We start from the raw sequence: 24288 nt of genomic DNA on the forward strand, positions 1-24288 counted from the left end.
CATATTTGTCTCATTTTAGCTGACAGTCAACCTTTTTCGTGAGGACATTTTAACATGTTACAGTAAGAAAAGTGCAGTTTTAAATAATGATATTAATCATGGCTAAATTCAATTCAGCTGGTTCAGTTTCAGGGGGAAGGTGTTGTACATGCTGACTCACTGTTGTGACTTACTTGGATACTTGAATAGAACAGAACCAACATTAATGTTAGTAAAAACCTGCACTTTGACAACTGTCTGCTGTTGAACGCTTACTGAAAGCATGATTTACTAAATGACCTCCAAATAACAAGAAACTTTACATAGAAAACAAAGTACATGGACAGCATTTTCATCTTGAATATAAGATTGAATAATAAGAGTGAACAACGATAATTGTTTTGGTTTGATCCCTTACTTACCAAACTATTCCGGGGTCCTACAAGACTGCGTTAGACTTGTCTACTCGTCTCTTTCCACAGTTGCAGTCACACCCACTATTCTGCTCTACACAGTTTTATAATGTTGTGTTATGAAGGGTTCTTGCTCATCTACAAACTAAAACAAGCTGCACTCTGCAATTTTAAATGTAAGCAGAAACAAATGGTCATGGGAAATTCAAGCAAGCCATTACTCAGAAGTTATATAATGTGATGTCATCCAATTCACTCACAACACACGTGATACTCGTGGGTTTTTGAAGGGGTTTATGTCGGCCCACTTCAGCTGCGCTGTACCAACCTGTGATAACATGCGTAAAGTGAATAGCACTGATCATAAACTTTATTTAACGCTCGCACTGTACCAGTGTAGCTTAACCGCTCTCGGTTATTCATGTCAAGGTTACCTCCACTACAAGGGAAAAACAGTCATTTTAGGCCAGTGATCTCTTTTTGGTGAGTCCAGGACTATGTGGATAAAATATTTGTTCACAAATGTTTGAAATATTTAATGAGTGATGAATTTTAAATCATATATTCTATGCTCAGCGAAAACCTGCCATGGTTGTAAACAAACTTGAGAATTTAATTTAAGAAACAGTGCTAAATCTCTCGCATCCATTTGTACATTAAATAGCAGAGTGCAGCTTTGCTATACTCTGAGTTAGCTACTGTTTTATCTGTGTTTAACCTTTACAATTTCTACAGCTACAAGTTTTTGATCGTGTACTGTGTTGTTACCCTGGAGTGACCTGAACTTGTGCATTGCCTTTTGCAGATACTTGGTTATTTTGACTATGCTTTCACCGCAATCTTTACTGTTGAGATCCTGTTGAAGGTAAATGTCCTTTGCGTGCTGTGTTGTGCTGTGCTGGGTAGAGCTTCAGTAACCCTGCGTGCTTATGTCACTCTGATTGCTTCCTCAGATCCTAGGCTATGCAGACTATGTCTTCACTAGTATGTTTACATTTGAGATCCTTATTAAGGTAAACAATAAAACATTGTTGCGTCGCCTCAGCAACAACCCACCACTTCCAAAGCTTGCTGCACACATCCTCCCTCCCCTCATTTTTATCTCAATAAGTTTTGGTCTGAACGACCACCTGCTTGTCTTGTTGTCATAGCGCCAATCTGTCAACATGGAAGTCGTGCTTTTTTCGTCAGATATTTATTTTTGTCTGTTAGTTACTTTTTTCCATCACGGCCCACTTACCCACAAGTTTATGGACCAGTGGCTCTCCAGAGTGCAAATTCTTGTTTGGCTTTTCTCAAATATTACAGTTCTTCTCTTTTACTTTTCAAAAGATTAAAAAACAAATACTTGGTTGGCTCTATGACTCTGGTGGTATTTTGAAACCTTTCCCAATCTACTGTCATTTTTTGAAACTTTGAATCATTGTCACAGCTAACAGATTCTCGAAATTTGTATCTTTATTTACACCTATTTTTGTTGAACTAAAATCAAGCCGTATATCCCACTACCTGAAGTCTTTTTTTGGCTAATGCACTTAAAAAACATATGCTTGAGGAAATCCACAAAAATCTGAAACTTTACTGTTAAAATTCAATCCTCTGCCTAATCCCGCTGCTTGCTGCATGTCTGCACTAGGTAAATCACATGTATTGTGGCTGAAGCCTAAAGAAGATAACAGGCCCTCTTTATACAGTCTGTGGCTTAATCTGTACTGGAAATGAGTGTGGTGATTTTTGAACAATATTCCCCATTTAAACATACTGCATTGTTTATACAGTGGGTACGGAAAGTATTCAGGCCCCTTTAAATTTTTCACTCTTTGTTTCATTGCAGCCATTTGCTAAAATCAAAAAAGTTCATTTTATTTCTCATTAATGTACACTCAGCACCCCATCTTGACAGAAAAAAACAGAAATGTAGAAATTTGTGCAAATTTATTAAAACTGAAATATCACATGGTCATAAGTATTCAGACCCTTTTGAGCTAGTACAGCCATGAGTCTTCTTGGGAATGATGCAACAAGCTTTTCACACCTGGATTTGGGGATCCTCTGCCATTCTTCCTTGCAGATCCTCTCCAGTTCCGTCAGGTTGGATGGTGAACGTTAGTGGACAGCCATTTTCAGGTCTCTCCAGAGATGCTCAATTGGGTTTAGGTCAGGGCTCTGGCTGGGCCAGTCAAGAATGGTCACAGAGTTGTTCCGAAGCCACTCCTTTGTTATTTTAGCTGTGTGCTTAGGGTCATTGTCTTGTTGGAAGGTGAACCTTCGGCCCAGTCTGAGGTCCAGAGCACTCTGGAAGAGGTTTTCTTCCAGGGTATCTCTGTACTTGGCCGCATTCATCTTTCCTTCAATTGCAACCAGTCGTCCTGTCCCTGCAGCTGAAAAACACCCCCATAGCATGATGCTGCCACCACCATGTTTCACTGTTGGGATTATATTGGGCAGGTGATGAGCAGTGCCTGGTTTTCTCCACACATACCACTTAGAATTAACGCCAAAAAGTTCAATCTTGGTCTCATCAGACCAGAGAATCTTATTTCTCATAGTCTGGGAGTCCTTCATGTGTTTTTTGGCAAACTCTATGCGGGCTTTCATATGTCTTGCACTGAGGAGAGGCTTCCGTCGGGCCACTCTGCCATAAAGCCCCGACTAGTGGAGGGCTGCAGTGATAGTTGACTTTGTGGAACTTTCTCCCATCTCCCTACTGCATCTCTGGAGCTCAGCCACAGTGGTCTTTGGGTTCTTCTTTACCTCTCTCACCAAGGCTCTTCTCCCACGATTGCTCAGTTTGGCTGGACGGCCAGGTCTAAGAAGAGTTCTGGTCGTCCCAAACTTCTTCCATTTAAGGATTATGGAGGCCACTGTGCTCTTAGGAACCTTGAGTGCTGCAGAAATTATTTTGTAACCTTGGCCAGATCTGTGCCTTGCCACAATTCTGTCTCTGAGCTCCTTGGACAGTTCCTTCGACCTCATGATTCTCATTTGCTCTGACATGCACTGTGAGCTGTAAGGTCTTATATAGATAGGTGTGTGCCTTTCCTAATCAAGTCCAATCAGTTTAATTAAACACAGCTGGACTCCAATGAAGGAGTAGAACCATCTCAAGGAGGATCAGAAGAAATGGACAGCATGTGAGTTAAATATGAGTGTCACAGCAAAGGGTCTGAATACTTATGACCATGTGATATTTCAGTTTTTCTTTTTTAATAAATTTGCACAAATTTCTACATTTCTGTTTTTTTCTGTCAAGATGGGGTGCTGAGTGTACATTAATGAGAAATAAAATGAACTTTTTTGATTTTAGCAAATGGCTGCAATGAAACAAAGAGTGAAAAATTTAAAGGGGTCTGAATACTTTCCGTACCCACTGTATGTCCTGTATATACTCCATGTGTGTATGTGTGTATATGCAGTACTGCACATGTATGCATCTCTTTTAAAAGTGTTTTAAAGTTGCTTTTCAAACAGTGTGCTTTTTCCAAGTAACATAATCCACATTACAGCTTCATTTCAATGCAGAGCCATCAGTTGTGCATTATTGTCAAATACAAAATTAATGTGAATGTAATTAATTTTTGTATTTGACAAGAATACAACATTCAACACAACTTTTTTCTCACAAATGACGTTATGAAATTGAATGCGGTAAATAGTTCTTAGTAAAGGATCATCTAAATAATTTTTCCAGCCGTTTGAGTCTGACTTGAAGCTGCCCCACTCCACAGTGTACGTATTTGGATGTACAATGGCAGATCTGTCATCTTAAGTCCTCACAGTTGTCTCTTCTCTGTCCAGATGACAGCGTTTGGAGCGTTCCTTCATAAAGGGGCGTTCTGTAGAAACTACTTCAACCTATTAGACCTCCTGGTCGTTGGTGTATCTCTGGTGTCCTTCGGCATTCAGTACGTATAATTCAATCACTCCTCACTGAAAGAATTTTCATGTTTTGCTGAAATGTAGGCTATCATTGTACAACTGTGTATTTTTTGCCATGAAATATATACATTACTCAATGTTCAACTAAAATGTTTAAAGTACCATTACAAAATATTAAACTGAAATACAGTTAATCCTAAACCGTGGTACACTTACCACTGGTAGTGCGCAAGAGCCTTGCTGAAAGGCCTAACAATTGCACTCCAACTGGCCCAAGATTGTCATTTAATCTCATTTTATTACAGACAACACTTATGTATACAATGATGTAAAAATAAATTGCTTGTAAAAAAAAAAGTCATTGATCTTAGCCAGTGTAATGATTGGAAGTTTGAAGTGGCCATGATGGACGAGACAGGTCAGAGAGGGAGATGCAGGTTGCAAACAGCTGTTTCTAGTTAGGACTTTGAAACAGTAGCTTTATATTGTTATTATTTAGCCTATCGGTGGGTATTTAATAGTTAAATCATGGAATTTTTTTTTAATTTTTTTTTTTTAAATATTGTCTACAGTGGAAATTGGTACTTTGGACATTAGGTTTGGCACATAGTGATACATGGTCTGAAATGTTTAGGAACGTCTGCTGTTATACTTCCGTGACAACATGCCCATGAAGTTGATTTAGCTGAATCACCCGGTGTGTCATCTGCAGGTCCTCTGCTATCTCAGTGGTGAAGATTCTTCGTGTTTTGCGAGTTCTCCGTCCGCTCAGGGCCATTAACCGAGCCAAGGGACTGAAGGTCAGAATGACAATAATAACACATGGTGCAGAGTGTCCACGTATCCATCTACATGCATGCGTGTTCATGTGAATTTAATTCTAGAGTATTTTTGTACAAACAAATGCCTTTGCTTGTTCTGCAGTGCTGTCTATTCTGCTAACAGTGTGTAACTGTGTTTTGCAGCACGTGGTCCAGTGTGTATTTGTGGCCATCCGGACCATTGGAAACATCATGATCGTCACCACACTGCTGCAGTTCATGTTCGCTTGTATCGGAGTGCAGCTCTTCAAGGTACACAGAGTGATGAAGGGTCACATGGTCACAGTTGATGGTTTCTCTTTTGGCCCACCAAGTCAACTGATTCTTCTATTGCAAAACAACAAATAGCTTTTTCTGAAGTAGAGAACCTTCTACTAAGTGCACCTCTGACACTCTGTTATTTGTTTTTTTACTAAAAGGGTAAATTTTATCGATGCACCGATGATGCAAAGTCCAACCCAGATGAGTGCAAGTGAGTTTTTTGTTTCCTTCCTGGTTTCCAGTTTTGGACCGTGTGGATGAGTGTCTCTGTGTGAGCTTGTATTTGTATATGTGGTTAACATCATGTTTTAAATCCCAGAGGCACCTATATTCTCTATAACAATGGAGACACGGCGATGCCCATGGTGAAGGAGAGGATCTGGTACAACAGTGACTTTAACTTTGACAATGTCCTGATGGCCATGATGGCTCTTTTTACCGTCTCCACCTTCGAAGGATGGCCCACGTAAGTACTGTTTTAGGTTTGAGATGGAATATAATGTTTGATAATTAATCACTTTTCTTTCTGAATGAATGAAAATACTCCAATACCACTATTTACAATAATACAGAAATATAAACAACTCTCTTGTCTATGATTTGAGTGTTGTGTCTCTGAATGTGCACTTGAACATTTATAAGTGTGCGGTTTAAAATAGAGCATGTGATGTGTGTGTGTGTGTGTGTGTGTGTGTGTGTGTGTGTGTGTGTGTGTGTGTGTGTGTGTGTGTGTGTGTGTCTGCAGTCTGTTGTACAAGGCCATCGACTCTAACAAGGAGAACTTGGGCCCCATCTACAACTACCGCATTGAGATCTCCATCTTCTTCATCATCTACATCATCATCATCGCCTTCTTTATGATGAACATCTTTGTCGGTTTCGTCATCGTTACTTTCCAAGAGCAGGGGGAGAAGGAGTACAAGAACTGCGAGCTGGACAAGAACCAGGTAGGAAGGTGTTATTGTGTACAGTGTGCGTACTTGTTTGTTTGTGTATACTGTTGCAAGACTGATATGTTGATTTGTAAACTATAGGTCAAATCCTCTAACTTTGAAATTCTTTTTCCAATTAGTTTCTTTTACTCAACATGAAGTAATGATGCACTGTATCCTTGTGATCAGTGTAAACAGTGCTTGTATCTTTAATGCAAGATAGCATATGATACCTGTTAGCAAGTCTGTTTGTGTCTGTTTCTCTATTTACCCCACCGCAGCGTCAGTGTGTGGAGTACGCTCTTAAAGCTCGACCTCTGCGGCGCTACATTCCCAAAAACCCCTACCAGTACAAGTTCTGGTATGTGGTCAACTCCACTGGCTTTGAGTACGTCATGTTTGTCCTGATCATCCTCAACACCCTGTGTCTGGCCATTCAGGTGAGCGCTCTTCATTCAGTGAGCAAAATTGTCATAAACCCTCTCATGAATGTAACATCTGTCATTTAATGATATTCTGGCTGTGCCATATCACATAGTTTTCAATATGATCAAGAAAATTCATACAGTCAATGAGTGTCGCAAAATTCCAACTCGATGATGTAATAATGTCATACCGTTACGCAGCGTTTTGTACACGTGTAACTTACACAGCAGCAAAAAGCATGACTGAAAGTGTCTTTACAGTGAAGAAGTTGGTTCCAGAACTGGAGTGACCTCAGTAGTGTGGAAGTAGTTTGGTTACAAAAATAGACTTTAAATAAAAGTGGACGTAGCTTTGGGGTCAGAAAAATGAGGCTGACATGGAAGTGCATTAAACTGCAATACCACCGAGTGCCGCTAGAGGCTGCCGTCAAAAAGTCTCTGGCTCCATAGACTTGCATTCAACTTCTATCATGAAATACAAAGTCAATAAATTTATTCCACGAGTTATTTGATGTCATTTACTAATTTCATTCCTTCTTATTAGTTGTTTTGTGGTCAATTTGAAAATAATCCAGTCATTGGTTAGATATTAGGCCTCAAAAAGCAGTATGTTTGGGCTGTGTCTGTTTGATTGACCGGCCTGTGGTGCAATCAGGTTTCCACTAGTGAGTCAGATCCCCGCTCTCTCATTCTCAGCTCATCCAAATATGGTCACTTCTGATTCCAAATTAGTAAGATAGCGATGGACAAAATCCAGTCATGGCTTCATAACGGCAGCTTACAAACTAATAGGTGATGCCAGTGTTCGTTGCCACTTAGTTACAAAAGATGAAATGTACAACAAACCACATTGTTAGTTTTTATTGCATATTTGAACTGTCACATTTATTTTCACATATACTGGAAAACTAAAACACTTATTTTGTTGTAATTGTATGTACTTAAACCAATAAAAATACAATATGTTCGATATGTTCTTATTGCCAAGAATTGGGTTCATATCACAGAAACACTCTAAAATATAATTTATATCATAATTTTATTTCAGGATCACATTGCCCACCACTCCATGGTATACAAGTGTCTCCTTTATTCATTTATCTAATATTGACAATAATCTTATGTTTGGGAATGTTAAAAATGGTTTAATCTGAATATCTACAATGTTTCATTTAAGGTTGTCATTAATATTATTTTTTTTTCATATATTTAAAGATATCTATCTCTATGTCCTGCCAGACCATACTACTGTATATAAATCCACCTGAAATGTGTTTATTATTAAGCACATACAGTATATCTGTATTGAATCTGCCTACCTGTCTCCTTTCAGCATCATGGTCAGTCTCATCTCTTTAACTATGCCATGGACATCCTCAACATGGTCTTCACTGGGGTTTTCACCGTTGAGATGATCCTCAAGCTCATTGCCTTCAAACCCAGAGTAAGTCTCTCCTCTCCTCTCCTCTCCTCTCCTCTCCTCTCCTCTCCTCTCCTCTCCTCTCCTCTCCTCTCCTCTCCTCTCCTCTCCTCTCCTCTGCAAAACTCCCATGGTTGAAACCATCTGAGTTGTCCTTTTAGATTTTCCTTTATATGTTACCCCTAAAAGGACTCGTGTGATTTTGTTTTTACCTGAAAACACTCATCCTTTTAACCCAGCCCTCCTTCTTCCTGTCCCTCTCACCTCCTTCGGGCTCTTTGCTCGCTGGCTGACTTATCTTCCATGTATTCCTTTACGTCACCCTCCATTACTCCTCCTCTCTACCTGCATCCTGCATCACCCTCTTCTCCTTTCCTTCCCCTCTCCTTCCGCTGGCTGCGCACACTGCCATGTTCAGGGCTATGTCGGGGATGCCTGGAACGTCTTCGATGCTCTGGTGGTCATTGGCAGTGTAGTCGACATCATACTCAGCCAGGTAGAGAGACGTCAGTATGTACAACTCTGTCATTCCCTCTTCCTGCTTGTAACCTGCTGCTGCCACTCTCCTTTATTTTTTCCTTCCTTCACATCTTTCCTCCTTCCATTCCTTCCTGTCTTAGTTATGTGTAGAACAATTTCTGCCCAAGAAGTGAAGCCTGTTGAATCTGTTTTAGACCAAATATCTGCTAATGGGCTGGAAACCTTTGCATCAGCTGTCTGCAACTAAAATGTGCTGAGTGCCAACATATGCATTACTTTAAGTCACCATCAGTTTATCAAGGCAAGTTATTTACTCATTTCAAACAATAACTTTTGAAATAGAAGACTTAAGACAAATTAAACATGTTAGTAATCACAAAATCTGGCAGGAAGGATTTTACTTTCAATCTCACTCTGTTAAATCAAAGCACAACTTTTTGATGTTCTTCTCTTTCTATCTTTCACACCTCTTTTTTCAACTCTTCCTCCTTTTCCTCTTTGCTCTGTTGTCTCTCTCTCTTTCCTCTTCTCTGTGTGTCTTTGTTGCCTGTGCTTGCAGAACTATTTTGCTGATGCATGGAACACGTTTGATGCCTTAATTGTTGTGGGTAGCGTGGTTGACATTGCCATCACTGAGATCAATGTAAGTAATCATTTCTCACATGTCTTACTGTATCGTCCCCTGCAGCAGTGCCTTGCTTTAGAGCTGCATTCAAGATTACAACTTTTGTTTTTTCATGAATGAATCATTGTTTTTCACAACTACAGTTTCATGACAGGGTAAAATGTTGCTTAATTAAGGCTTTGATACAAGTTTCTAAATATATGTTTTAGTTATTATGAGTAGAGCCTGACTAATAATGGATGATACTGAATTGTTGGCTCTGATTCTGATATTCTTTTTATATATATATATATATATATATTGAAGATACAGTAGATATAAACACATTTTTATGCAATGATCCCTTAAATGTGGTTATCAAACACTTGTGACAAAGATATGTTATGGAGATAGGATATTTTACAGCTTATTGTATAAACTGGCATCAGTGCACTGAAACAATAACTGTCACTGGAAATTACAAAGAACAACAACAACAAAAAACACAATCAGAACAATTTCTAAATATCCCCAAACATGTTTCATGTATAAGTCCAGTCAGGAAACGGGCAGATAGCATCTCTGCAGATCCATCCCACCCTGGACAATCTCTGTTTCAGCTTCTTCCCTCTGGTAGGCGCTACAGAGCACTGTGCACCAAGACCACCAGAAACAAGAGCAGTTTTTATCCGCAGGACGTCACTCTGCTAAACACTTAACGTCTTCAACATCACTGGACGTTTTGCCCTACACCCAACGGCATCAGCATCAGTTGCAATAGGTTCCCTTGCACCATTGTTTAGGTGTATATATGTATATATCTGTTTCTTAGCTGTATATATATGTCTATTTATGTCTGTCTGTTTTTGTTTTTTGCACTCTGAGAGACTAGCTACAAGTCAAATTCCTTGTATGTGTAAACATACCTGGTTCATAAAGTGGATTCTGATAATGTTCATATAAAAAAAGTTTAAACTGGACCAATATATACGGTTGGTACTAATATATCTGTGATAGGCCAATGTAGGCTGATCAAATTGGTTGGGCTCTAATTATAAGAAGCATGACATACAATAAATAAGGAAAAAGATGACGGGAGACTTTCACGTGTTGCAATGTTTGATTGTGCTGAATACTGTCACTCCACTCAGGTTAAAGAAAACAGCCCATGATCATACTGTGTGCAGTATTTAAATATGAATGTGCATTGTAATTACATTTATTGAATATAGAACTTTGAAAAGAACTGATGAAGTCCAAAACGTGACCCTTCAGATGATTGTTGGCAGCTGTTGTTTTTGAATGCAGCTTAGTTATCCCATTAAACTGTCTTGCATGTGTCCATGTTTCCACTTGTAATCTCTTTATCAGATGAATCTTCCGTTCTACGACTGCAAGGTCACTCAGTGTCCTGGTTTGGAAGCTCGTGTTTACACAGATTTCCACGCTTTCTGCCATGTTGTCCACGTCAAAATGTTTGTTTATCTTTGAATTGTTTTGAAGTGTAGCACACACCGTGAGCCTTTATTGATCAAACTCTAGAATATGATACATTTACAGAATATATCCTATGATGGAAAGCTTTGATATTATGAGTCCAACTAAATGTTTCCTGAGAGAATGTCAGCGCTTTATAGTTGCTGCTGTGATGTATGGTTTAGCAACTTAACCAGCAATGACGATATTATATCTAAAAAGTGTCAACATGAAGGGATTTGTGTCTCTGTCACAGAAACATAATGAAAAACACTTGCCTTTCCTAGCAAACTTTTTATTTATGATCTGAGTATTAGTCAGAATACCAGTGAACTTCATTTGTAAAATGTATTTGGGGAAAATGTATGGAGACAGTTAAGCTATATAATATTTCACCAAAGAAGAATTCTGCTTTGTCTGCATGCAACTTGTATCTGATGTTACTGCTGAGAAAATGCCTTGAAGCTTTTGCATGAGCGGCTTTACGCTGACGATGATGTTCTTGTTGGTACATTGTAATGCTGTGTTGTTTATGTAATTAGATTGGTAATGATGACATGTGATGTCTGCAGCAGCACTGACCTGTGAACAGGTTGGTGTTGTTCAGCTGGTTTGTGTGACCCGGATTAACTTTAGGCTTTTGGTTTCAAGTCGGCAGCCATTCCTGTTGTCAAGGTGATAGTGGAGCCAGGGGTAAGAAGAAGCCCCTCCTGATTTGATTTAAGACCCTCACCCGTCCATGATCATCCAAAAGTCAAAGCATCACCGTCTTTTTGTTGTGACTGTAACAGTGAGATGCTTTTAACCAGAACATCTGCTCTCACCTGTTCAGTAAAGTGTGAGGGTTTGTGTTTGGACTCTTAATGTTTGTCAAAGTCTTATTTTTGAATGGTTTGTTGCATTTTTTTTGTTCCTAGTTTTAATCTGCTGACATTTTTTTTTGTCCTGTCTGGGTGCATGGCATGACTCGGAGGATCAGATTTTGTTGTTCTTCATTTCAGTGTTTGCAGTTAGCTTGCCGACATTGTGTTGACACTCGAGTGCTCTGAGTTTACATTTCATGTGAAAGGTCTTATGTGTTTGAAAATGTTTGGAGTAAAGGTATGAAGTTATAGTTTGTCTGTTGGTTTGTTGACCTTTGAATTATTCTGTGTTGTCTGTCAGTTAAACGTGAAAGTCCTCCAGGTCTGTCACTGGCATGCTGCTCAAGACACAGTGACTCTGCATGCATCTTCTTTGTTGTCATTGTAAAGATGTAGGAGGATCACAAATGGAACCATTCTTTCATTCAGATTTTAATCCCCTTTACGTTGCCTGCCATAAAATATGACTCATACATGATCGTTGAAAGAATGCATGATTGATAAGGTGCACAAAGCTTTATTTCTATGCTTGGATGTTGCACCTTTTGTTTCTGTCCTCTGTAATCACTCTTCACCTCCTCCACCTCAGAACACAGAGGACAGCGCTCGCATCTCCATCACCTTCTTCCGCCTGTTCAGGGTGATGCGATTGGTCAAACTGCTGAGCAGGGGGGAGGGAATCAGGACTTTGCTGTGGACCTTCATCAAGTCCTTCCAGGTGAGGCTGTAGCATATGCAGCCAATAAATGTCTTTCTTAAAATTTGCAATATTATAAACCAACAAGAGAAGAGGATGACACTGATTAGACACTGAAACACTGCACAGAGCTTCAGAAGACCATGAACTCTGTTGATTCCTTAAATAAACAGTAAAATGATGACATTCATGTTACAGGGTTTTATTTGCTTGTACATATTCAGTTGCCAAATGGGTGTATTACAGGTGTTGCTTTGGGTTGTGGCAAAACTTTTACCAGGTTTCACTTTAAGTTGTTGTATCATGAAGTGCCAATATGCAGCAGTTGCATTTAAATGTGAGATACTATGTCAGTCTAGATGGAGCCTGTGCAGAATGTCAAGATACAACAAAACTGTTTGTGACTGGTCAATCTTGTGGTGTTATTATACTGCAGATGTCGGTGTCTTCAAACACTGTGACACTCATTTCTCTTTTGTTTCCTACCCAGGCTCTTCCCTATGTTGCACTCCTGATAGCCATGCTGTTCTTCATCTATGCTGTAATTGGAATGCAGGTAAAATGTTCTCACGTGATCAGAGTATGACTGAAAGCCGTTAGGCACCCTGCATGATTTGTGTGTAGATGTATTGTTTTTTTGGACTGAGTCTGAGGCATCCTGTGGACTCTTGATATGATATTTCTTGTCCTGTTTTAGGTGTTTGGGAAAATAGCAATGGTGGATGGAACACAAATCAACCGCAACAACAATTTTCAAACCTTTCCCCAAGCTGTGCTGATGCTCTTCAGGTCCGTATGTTTTCATAACACTTGGTTACAATCCATTATAAGTCATTTTACATATGAAATACATGAATAAATGCAAAAGAACAGTCATTCTGCAGCTGCATTAATGCTGCTTCCTGTTCTACGTTAGGTGTGCTACAGGAGAAGCCTGGCAGGAGATCATGCTGGCCTGTCTGCCAGGGAAGCTGTGTGATTCAGAGTCAGACTACAACCCAGGAGAGGAGAGAACCTGTGGCAGCGGCTTTGCTATTATCTACTTCATCAGCTTCTACATGCTCTGTGCTTTCCTGGTACTCTTCAGACATCTCACTGTTTTCAGTGGCAGTGATGTTTTGTGCACAGACTTGAGTTTCCTTTCAACAACAACAACAACAAAAATGCCAAAATGTTTTCCATGTTCTGATTTCAGATCATCAACCTATTTGTAGCTGTCATCATGGATAATTTTGACTATCTGACCCGTGATTGGTCCATCCTTGGGCCGCACCACCTGGATGAGTTTAAAAGGATCTGGTCAGAATATGACCCTGAAGCCAAGTGAGTGCTATCAGCCATTTTCTGTAAACTACTGCAGTAATATACATTGGAGGGTGATTGTTTTATAACAGCCATATTACCACTGATGGCACTCTAAACTGCAGTAGTGACGACTGTCCTTGGTGGTATAATGCCTTGTTTTAATGTACCTTGTTGTCAGGGGCCGGATAAAACATCTGGATGTGGTGACTCTTCTGAGGAGGATCCAGCCTCCACTTGGCTTCGGAAAGCTCTGCCCTCACAGAGTGGCTTGCAAGGTGGGTTTCAACAAGTCATCGACACACCTACATCTATGCAGATACTTAAACAAATGACCACTGTTGTGATGATTGTTACAGTTGATAAAGATACATAAAAGTTTTTAAGAGCCTCGTTAATCTGCAGTTTGAATTCTGTTGCAGCGTCTGGTGGCGATGAACATGCCCCTGAACAGTGACGGGACGGTAATGTTTAACGCCACCCTGTTTGCTCTGGTCCGTACTGCTCTCAAGATTAAGACTGAGGGTGAGTGTGCACCTCAAACCATCAGGGATCTGCTAAATGAATGTTTTTTTGTCTGAAGGACCGTTGCTGTAAGGTTGAGCTTTTTTGAACAGCTGCATTACCATTATATGCAGTAAAGAAGAGGGATTCTGAGTATGAATCTGACTGAATTTGAAGTATTATCAACACATGGTAAGAAGATGGAGCACAAGTGAGGGTGACAGGGTCATAGTGACCTGTTATATGTACTGCAGCCTTCAGGCATAAAATCTACTTGAGATGATGACAGTCCAGAGAAACCTCTACAGCAGCATGATCCAGGATGACTCCAGATATCATCTTCAAACAAGAAGAAAAAAAAAATTATCAAAAGAACATTGAGCAAATAAAGTAGGCATTTACATTGTTCAACTAAATAAAATAAATTCATTAATGAGTCAGATTAATAAATGAGGCTTGAAAAATGAAAAAAAAAAAAAAAAACGTTCAAGAAATCAATTAATGATGTATTAATGATCACATTTAGATACATAACATTAATATTAGTCACTTACACTCAACTGCTGCTTTACAGTTTCCCATTCACACACATCCACACAGCAGTGGCTGCAGAGCTGCGATGGACAGTGTTCCCCTGCCATCAGGAGCAACTTGGTCTTCAGTGTCTCGCCCAAAGACATTTCAATAAGAGGAACCCATCAACCTTATGATTATTGGACAATGCGCTTCACCATCTGAGCCACAGCCGCCCTGAGTTTATGAACAGTGATACATTTGGTTTCTTTGACTTTTAATATAATAGTCCCTTATTTACATTCGTATCTGGAACTTCATGTTTTCAGAAGCTTATATGATCATTAAACATTTTCCCACAAGAGGGAGGTCTAGATGACGAATGAGTAGTCTCTCCTCAGTGTCCACTGCAGAGCCAACAGGCCTCTTTAATATATGCATGGATTTTTTTTATTTTAATTTGTCACGGCAGCATGATTGATCTAAATTTAATTCTATTTTATTCATTTATTATCAAGAAATCTGTGATTTCATTGTGCCGTGGCTAGATTTTCTTTGAACAGACTGGTCACAGATCAGGTTGGAGTCAAAGATCAATTTATCAGAATTCTTCATTGGACATGAATCATGGGAAGAAACGCACAGTTTGCTAGACTGCAGAATTTCTTCAACTCTCTGAGGAAAACGTAAAGCCTTTATACCCTCCTGTTACATAGAAGTTTGGGTGGGACATACATGGGTGTCAGCTATATGTCCATACATGGATATTAGCCAGCTTATACATAGGTCCAAACCTGGAGGTCTACTATATATATATATATATATATTCCTCCAGAGAGAAGTGCAGAGCACAGGCATGCTGGACATAAGTACATATATTGAGATGGTCAGAATATAGGCATGCAGGACATAAGTCCATATACCTGTATAGATAAGAGCTGACCACACTGGATTAACAGATAAACCTGTTCAACCAGAGTGTGTCCGGTCACACAGAGTTCATCTGTGAATACCAGTGTGTGTGTAATCTTACAACAAAGTGGAAATATATATACTAATAAGTTGTGTTGATACTGCTCATAACCTGCTGTAATATTACGTGCAATGTTATAAATCCTAACATGTATATAAAAGAGATATGAAATATCTCCACAATTGTTACACAAAATGCAAATATTTCTTTTGATCATGTTGACGTGTGTTGTGATTGTTCTTTGTGTGAATAGAAGAGAAGCAGAATTGATACTTAATAAACCAAAATATTCACCAGTTACTTGGTGCTTTTAACCAAAATAACCATCGATTCCCATAGTTATACTTTTCATGTTTTCTGCCACAAGGTAACCTGGAACAAGCCAATGAGGAGCTCAGAGCTGTGATCAAGAAGATCTGGAAGAGAACCAGCATGAAGCTGCTGGACCAAGTGGTGCCGCCTGCCGGCGGTCAGTGGTCTCTACACACAAAGCACACAGACACCACCGCTTCTGACTGTTATTCGCAGTTCAAGCTTTTACCTCCGACTGCTTCTCTTTTCTCTGTACCCTTCTTTCGCACTCACGCGATGTTCTGCTTCTTATTTGTATATTCCTAAGAATTAATTAGCTCCCCCACATGTGGACTGCATTTGAATGGCCAGATAAAATGACTTATTCATCAGAGGTTGTATCAAGCACGAAGCCCGGCTATTATGTATTTGCATAAACACACAAGCAAGTCAGCAAAACAATTCTACGTTTGTGTTTATGTGTATTAATAGAAGGAGGAAGTGTGGCAAGAAACAACAATTAGGAAATGTATTGACAAAATGCAAATTATAGAAGTACTCTTCCTGAAACCGGTGTCACACTCCTAGAAAAGGTTAAGAACTGCAGATCTACAGCATTGTGACAATCATTTAATAAATAAGTTCAAATCAAAAGGTGAGAATCCATGAACTAAAGATGAGCTATAATAAACTGAAAAATAACACTCACCTATCAGGAATTCAGCAATCAGTCACGGAGGAATTGATCAAGAATTAAAAACTGAGCAAACAGTCATTGGCAGAGAGAATCTGTCAGCAGCCAACATCAGTGGTAAGACGTAAAAATGTTTAAAATGTAGCAAGAACTTTAAGAAAATGTAATCATCAAAACATGTGCTTTTGACATCCGTCAGAATATAAGAGGAGGAAAAGGAGTTATCAGAATAAATGTCCAAACATTAGTTCACAGTAAACCAACAAGAAATGCATTAAATAATTATGGATTTTTCAGCAAATTGAGAGAATGATTACAAAGAAGATTTTGAAAGGAAGTAGCTGAGTTTCCAAGTACTGGTCAAGCAGTACAAGAGGCAGTCTCAAACCCAGTCTCAGTTTCACTCAGAGATGCTGTCAACCTTTAAAATGCCAGATTTTTTAAAATACATTTTGGATCTGTGTATGTGAGCAACACACCAGACTCTGTGCTATTTTAGACATTCTGCCCAGCAACCATCTCTGAAAAACTCCTCTCTTGTCTCACAAAAATTTGAAATATGGCTGCACCTAAATTGCACATTGTATGGACAGTTTGTTGAATTAATGTTCCATTATCTGTGGGGAACACTTGAGATCTATTAGCCAGAAACTCAGCCTGTCCTACCGCCTCCTAAATGCACCAGGTTTATTTATTTTTCTCTCTGGTGTTTTTCTCCCCATCCACAAGACTTTAGTGACTGCAGCTGAGGGTCACAGGTCAGATGACCACATCCTGTTGCTTTGCAGAGCAACTTGCTGACTCCTGATGTGGGGCAGTAGTTGAAAGGTTGGGGTGTGAAGAGTCAGGTGATGTGCAGGTTGACGTGCAGGACTACGTGAGTTCAGGTCAAGCCACAACTCTAGCTGACCACTGTTGCCTGCTGCAGAGGAGCCGACTACTAGCTTTAAGCACCCTTTCAAAACCACTGAGTGGACATGTTTGATAGTAGCAAGCTTTTAAGAGGTGTATCAGATGTATGTGGCAGGAAACAGGTGCTGAGGATTAATTCACGAGGCCTAAAGCATTCTCTTATTGTTCTTCAGAAGCAGCTACACCCATTTGCTTTCCACAACCAGCAAAACGTGTGGGGAAACTAATTCTCGAGATATCCTGTCTGGTTCTCAGAAAGTCTCCTTATCGCTGTGTAACAGGCGTTTCTGCTATAAACCGGCAGTTTTGTTTATCAATGATCTCACGATCTCCGGTTGTTTACTGCCACTTCCTCCAGCTCTGCCTCTCTTTGTCTCTATGTAAATATTTGAAATTAATTGCTGATGTTTTTATGCGTTGATTGCGCTTTGATCTGATGCAGGCCAACCCTGAGTAGTTTTCTCTCTGTTGTTGCTTCATTTATAAACTGATGATGTCGTCATCTTTACCAACAACTGCAGCAGAAACTCACAGGATGTTATTTCGTGGAAATCACTGTGATGTGGGATGTTTTAGACGTTAAACTAGGGATAAGAGAGTCTCCAGCTGGTTTGGATTTGCATATATTCCTCCACAGTAACGTGAACCGTGCACTTCAAAAAATTATATTCGCACGCATCACTTACTATTGTTTGGAATGTAGAACCTTCTACCTACAAGGTGTCTCGAAATGAAAGTTAAGCTGAGATATGACAATACCTGTTTAAATACCTATGTATAAATCTATACACGACTGCTGTTATGTTTTTTGTTTTTTTTACTTTTTTTAAAACAGTTGCATACAAACATTTAAAAAAAACTTTTGTTGATCACAGTGGTGAGTGGATTTTAAGTAACTTCTTTGTGCAATCACCTTTTCATTTTGAAGTATAATATATACATCAGTAGTTACAATTAAATCTAACCAACTCAGTCCTAGCCATAATGATTTGACTGATCTGTTTAAATATAAATCCAAAAACACCTTCTAACAGAATTAAATTAGTTTAATGGACATTCTCTGAGATGCTTTTACATTAAGTCAAACCTAATATGACTTCCTCTAGCTGTGTCCATGTGGCTCTTCCACTGTCCCTCCATGCTTACTATACTTCAGCTTGTTGAACTTAGTTCTACGCATGTCTTTGTGTGCATTAGTTTTCTAACCCCTCTCTCTTATTTTTTTCTTTTCTGCCAAGCCTCTCTCCTCCACAGCTTCTGCTTTCAGTCTCTGGCCTTTTTTTCTTGTCTTTCTGCCGTCCTAAGCTCTTTGGAGCAGTTCTGTTTTAGTCTGGTGGCATGAAACTGCTGATACCGCTTATAAAAACCTGATCAGGCTCTGACCAGAAAGACAATCGGCTGCTACCTGTGGGCACAGAGTTGATCTGCCCCCTATCGGGGTCATGGATAAAATAATATGTATGCAGCTTATCAAGGGAGTCAGTTAAATACAATCCTAAAATGTTACTCACTTGTATCATCTCAGTTACTTTTTGAAGTAAAATTATATAAAAATGAGGCTGGTGATTTGCTTCAAAACATAAATCATGAAAACCAAATCTGATTAATCTAATCAAATAATTGGACCCCACTTTGATTTGTTGATTTGAGATATGGAGACTCTGTAAGATTTCCCCTGTCTCACCTCATCAGATATTTTTTGCTTGTCCTGTATTTTATGAAGGTGTAACATTAACAAGCTCTGTTAAGAAAATTCAGAATATGTTCTTGGTCCGAGTTTTTTTTATTTCTTTCTGAACAGAGCCTTTCTTAGTGTAGAGAAACCTTTTGGGTGCTTTTATAGATGGATCCTAATTATAACAAGCCCATCAATCTTTTTGAACCATTAGACTGAATGATACTTCCATCTTAAAGCATCCAGCCCGCTGACGTTCGTCCCCTATACTCAATTCAGCTCCTGCTAAATGGGGTCGAGTAAAGGTGGCGACGAAAGAAAAAAAACGTTTCCCACACTCCGTACTTAAGCCGTCTTTTTTTGTTTTTGTTTTGAGCCTCTGTCCCCAGTCTGCTTCAGCAACCACTTATCTGAGGGAATCAGACCCACGCTTGAATAGCATCCCTGCATGGCAGATAGTGTTTGTAGTCACAGCTTCCTTTCTGGCTGAACATAGTTTCTGTGTTGTCTCTCTAGATGATCTGTAGACATGTCCCTGAACGCTCTGACGCTTTACTCTGCTGCCTTCTTGCATGCGCTGCTCGCTACAGAACATGTTGTTCTTGCTGGATATATAGAGATATAAAACACTTCTGCTTGTCTTCACGAGGCGCAAAGAGCAAGGTCTTGTGGGATGCCGCTCATGGGAGAGGCTGAACACCACCTTGGCTCTGCAGGTCTCTGAAATGGTGGACGTTAAATGTGATCAATTCTGCAGTCATCATGTAATGTGGCATTAGTCTGTGTGGTAGCGATTGATCAGATGTAAGTCAACTACCAGTGAATATGTCTCTGTTTCCTGTGCATGCGGTATATAAATTTAACTTTGGTTCATTTTGCTGAGAGGTTTTGTTTTTAGTTTCACACCACATACATTGTCAGCGCTAAAGCCAGATAACAGCTGCAGTCATAGATGTTATCTGTTGTTGGGTTAAACCCTGCTGCACGTGATCCTGTGTGTGAAAATGTCACTTACAGAGAAACAGACAAACATTCAGCTGAAATTTGGGCACCTATGGCCACTTCACATGCATCCAGCAGTGATATTTCTAGACAGTGCCAAGAGTAACATTCAGCTACATATTTACTTATAGTGCAGTGGGTGATAGGTTTGTAATACGATAAGTTATGAAAGATGCACGTGTGTAATGTGTTCCAAGGAATATGCTTATTCTAAGACACAGCAGTGTGTGTGTGTGCTGGTCAGTTTTGATCAGTTGATCTCGTGCTCATGCAGAGAGGATTAGTGCCATTATTCTTGTCATTTTGATTGTTACAGAAATATTTTGTTTCATTAAGTTATTGTCTTGTCATTCAACCTTCTGCAGCCGTGGTGCTTTGTCTTACTGTTAAAGTTTTGATACTTGAGGTGCTCTCTTAGATGGTGAGATTATGGTGAGACCTTTTCAAATGTTGTGTGTTCGATAGAAACAGAAGTTCAGTGTGGAGGTATTGTGGTGTTGATCTGGGAAGCTTTGGTGTGTCTGGTCTGTTCTCTCAGATGACGAGGTAACAGTGGGGAAGTTCTATGCCACCTTCCTGATACAGGACTACTTCAGAAAGTTCAAGAGGCGCAAAGAGCAAGGTCTTGTGGGAAGGCGCTCATGGGAGAGGCTGAACACCACCTTGGCTCTGCAGGTGAGTACAGTGTTTCTTATAGATTTACTCTGCTCATGCATTTAATAAATCAGTGACTGGATGTTACTGAACATCCTTCATCTAAATAAGAGACAAAACTAAAATCAAGTTTAATATCAGCTAAACATGTTTAATCAGAAAAACAGACACAGTTTACAATATTGTCCTTTATCCTGTCTCTACTGTCTTTTAGACTTGTCTTATTTTGTATGCGCCAGAAACCTGAAAACCTCCAGATGATAAGAAACTTTGACTACCTTCAAACCAGTGCTAGCAGCATTCATAAAACACTGTTGTGTTGTCTGGGCAGAGACATTTTCACTGCTAAAAACACTGAAATGTTCACCGATATTAACACCAAGTTTTCTCAACCAGACAGAGACACACACATAATGTCTGTAAAGGCTTGTAGGTTTGGTATCATAGCTGCTCTCTTTGCAGGCCGGACTGCGCACGCTGCATGACATTGGACCAGAGATCCGTAGAGCCATATCATGTGACCTACAGGAGGAGGGACTAGTCGATGCAAATGGGGAGGAAGAGGAGGAAATCTACAGGGTGATTATCCTAAGAAAAAAAGGAAAAAAAAGTCCTCACACGTGTCTTAAAACATAAAATAGTCTGCTTTGTTTATTTATTTTTGTCTGTTGTCCATCTGCCTGTCCCATTCTTGTGAACGTGATATCTCAAGAAGGCTTTAAAGGGAATTTCTTCAAACTTGGCACAAACATCTACCTACTAGATCACAAAACATGTTTGTGGCCATAACTAAAGAATTAATTTGGTTATTATCACAAAACTTCACGCAGCTGTCTAATTGGTTAAAATGATAGTGATGACATTTTGTATTCAAAGGTCAAAGGTCAAATTCACTGTGACGACATTATGGTCTGCAAAAACTGTTTTCTGTCCATTATTCAACACCATCAATCAGAAGGGGAGTTTTGGTCAAAGACTAAATTGTTTACACTAATCTTGGGTGTCCACCTTGAAACTGTGCTGATTGTATAGAGCCAAATTGTATGTTCTGTGCTTTCAGGTTAAACATATGTGTGAAGGATCCATGTTTTAGTGTCTGTAATCTGTTGACAATCAGCCTTATTGGCTAAGTATGGACCCTTACAGAGAGGATGAATACAAGGAATAACAACAAAACATCAAAGCCGACTAAAGACTAGATTATGTTGTAAATCGGGGGTTATTACTGATCCTTTTGTCAACAGCTTAATTTAAAATCCCTCATTTGTTTCTAACACACGGTCTTCTCGTGTGCTCATCGTCATTCATTTTTTCATGGTAAAGGAAATCTGAAATAAGACTTTTAAATGAATAAACGTGTTATTTCTTATAGAATGACTTTGAGTGCACCGATTACAAAGTTTATCACTGTTCCTCGAGCCAGTTGTCAGGTTTTGGTTTTGTTGAGTGTGTATCAGTCCTCAGTGGTTTCTGGTGTCTCTCTGCAGCGTAATGGTGGCCTTTTTGGGAACCACGTCAACCATGTCAGCGGGGACCAGCAAGGCTCCTCCCACCCCACCACCGCCACACAGCGGCCGCTACAGATCCTTCCCTTCTCATGCAGCGCCTCAATCGAACCCACCCAAATCGAGAGCATAGCCAGCAGCAACAACAGGGAAGGAGAGACAGAGATTAATTCTTCACCCATCCAGTATAATCATCAACATCGCACCCCTCATCCGTATAATTACCCTCACTGTAATTCCACGTCACCAATACCCTCCAACGCCAACCTCAACAACGCCAACGTGCCCTCAATTCTCTCCATGACCAGCGGGAGGCAGCAGAGGTGTTCGTTGAGACGAAGTCGCACATCATCATCCAAAAATGGATCATCCACAACTACTTACAGCAAAGGAGTGCATGACAAGCTTTGGAAGTCTCACTCCACAAGGTAGGTTGATAGGCAGCGACCGCAATGTTGACAGGTAAACAGTAGCCGAACAAAATGAGTCACTAAAGATTCAATTTTAAACATTAGAAATGTTTTGTCATGTAATGATGTAATGTGTCATAATTAATGTGACTGAAATTTTGCATTCATATGTATATATATATATATATATAAAAAAAAATTAAAAAAAAAAATCTAAATTTATAATTGATATGCAGTCTTGCAAACATTTATATATTACTGGTCTGCAACTCCTGATCATTTTTAATCATTGATTAATCTGCAGGTTACATTTTTGGTTAAGCGCTTAAGTTAGTTGGTTTGTACTTATTGGTTTGATCTAGAAAGTCCCAAAATTGTGAAAAATTCTCGTGACAGTTTTCCACAGTTTACCACTTCTTTTGTACAACCGTCAGTCCAAATGTTAATAGTATTCAGTTTATAATGACTGACGACGAAGAAAAAAAAGATTAAACCAGAAGGGCGTTTACATTGTAGCTTGAAAATGAGTTAAATCATTAATCACTTGTCTCAGATCTAGAGTGTAAGATATTTAGCAATATTCACCAATATTTGTATTGATATTGTGACATTGATAACTTATGTAGCCAGTCTGACTGTATGTCTGTCTGTCTATCCAACTGTTAACTGGACTACCCTCTGAAACTCTTCACAGATAGCAGGCATGTTTGACAGACACTGATCCTGAAACTACCCAACATGATCCATCATTTTTAAATGTTTTAGGATTTATTTATTTTTTACCCTTTTTTATTCACAGAGATTTGGACTGTAAACCTCAAATAAAAGGCTTTGGGATATTACATGGTGTTACCTGTAATATCCATACAGTAGTTTTTAAGCTTTGGAACTTTGATAAATTTGGTCTACTACTACTAATAATAATAATAATTTATATTATTATTACTATTATTATTATTATTATGGTATATGCTAACGTTCTTAGGCATATACCATATCCACTACTTATATGGTGTAGCTACAGATTTAAGGGTCACTTCACCTAAATTGCAACATCATTTCTTGAATTCTTATTTTGTTCTGTCATGGTATCCAGACTTGTGGTTTCTGTTTCCAGTGCAGAGGTTTTTTTTAGGTATCTTCCGCTGACATTTGTGTTGCCACTCTGATTCAATGCAGGTGAACAGAATTTTGTTCATGGTCCTCGCACAAAATAATCATCATTCTTTCAAAGTAACAATGCTGCTATTACTGGAACATTTACAGACTTTGTAGTCAAGTGTTTTAAATGGATCTACTTTTTGCCAAAGACATATTCCAAGGGTTAAACATTTAGAATGAAAGGCTGCCATTCTCATTTGTAAAAAAAAAAAATGTTAAGCGCTTAAAATTATGTCCTCATGTCTTTTGTCATTGCATTGAACCTCTCTTCCCCTTCCTGTCCTGCTCTCCTGTTCCAAAAAAAAATCCTGTTTGTCTGAACGAACCATCCCCTCTTCCTCTCCTTGGAGCAGGACACGCTACTTTGAAACCTATATTAGGTATGTGCGTGATGTTAACACTTAGCAGACCTTCAATGTGCTGTTTTTGGTTGCAGGTCTGT

The 24288-nt window shown here is 39.3% G+C and overlaps 1 protein-coding gene across 3 annotated transcripts in view; it reads left to right on the forward strand.

Annotated features, from left to right (window-relative positions):
• The window catches only part of cacna1db (calcium channel, voltage-dependent, L type, alpha 1D subunit, b), an 88574-nt gene that overhangs the window by 58237 nt on the left and 6049 nt on the right, over window positions 1-24288 (forward strand). Inside the window, exons 22-45 of one of the 3 annotated variants that reach the window (XM_069693838.1) lie at window positions 1346-1405; window positions 4191-4297; window positions 4984-5071; window positions 5237-5344; window positions 5512-5564; window positions 5673-5819; window positions 6099-6300; window positions 6567-6725; window positions 8044-8154; window positions 8549-8626; window positions 9170-9253; window positions 11342-11383; window positions 12143-12271; window positions 12741-12806; window positions 12948-13039; window positions 13167-13326; window positions 13446-13573; window positions 13734-13830; window positions 13975-14077; window positions 15910-16011; window positions 20655-20791; window positions 21233-21349; window positions 22258-22703; window positions 24200-24226. In XM_069693838.1, coding sequence (XP_069549939.1) covers window positions 1346-1405; window positions 4191-4297; window positions 4984-5071; window positions 5237-5344; window positions 5512-5564; window positions 5673-5819; window positions 6099-6300; window positions 6567-6725; window positions 8044-8154; window positions 8549-8626; window positions 9170-9253; window positions 11342-11383; window positions 12143-12271; window positions 12741-12806; window positions 12948-13039; window positions 13167-13326; window positions 13446-13573; window positions 13734-13830; window positions 13975-14077; window positions 15910-16011; window positions 20655-20791; window positions 21233-21349; window positions 22258-22703; window positions 24200-24226 — 2843 coding nt within the window. The remainder of the gene's footprint in view (window positions 1-1345; window positions 1406-4190; window positions 4298-4983; window positions 5072-5236; window positions 5345-5511; window positions 5565-5672; window positions 5820-6098; window positions 6301-6566; window positions 6726-8043; window positions 8155-8548; window positions 8627-9169; window positions 9254-11341; window positions 11384-12142; window positions 12272-12740; window positions 12807-12947; window positions 13040-13166; window positions 13327-13445; window positions 13574-13733; window positions 13831-13974; window positions 14078-15909; window positions 16012-20654; window positions 20792-21232; window positions 21350-22257; window positions 22704-24199; window positions 24227-24288) is intronic. The other 2 variants (XM_069693839.1, XM_069693840.1) reach the window with 2 other exon arrangements.

This window comes from Brachyistius frenatus, unplaced genomic scaffold (assembly GCF_029030835.1).
Source record: "Brachyistius frenatus isolate BFR_SWC_R1_liver_20210118 unplaced genomic scaffold, ASM2903083v1 Contig_16, whole genome shotgun sequence".
NCBI classification, from domain to species: domain Eukaryota; kingdom Metazoa; phylum Chordata; class Actinopteri; family Embiotocidae; genus Brachyistius; species Brachyistius frenatus.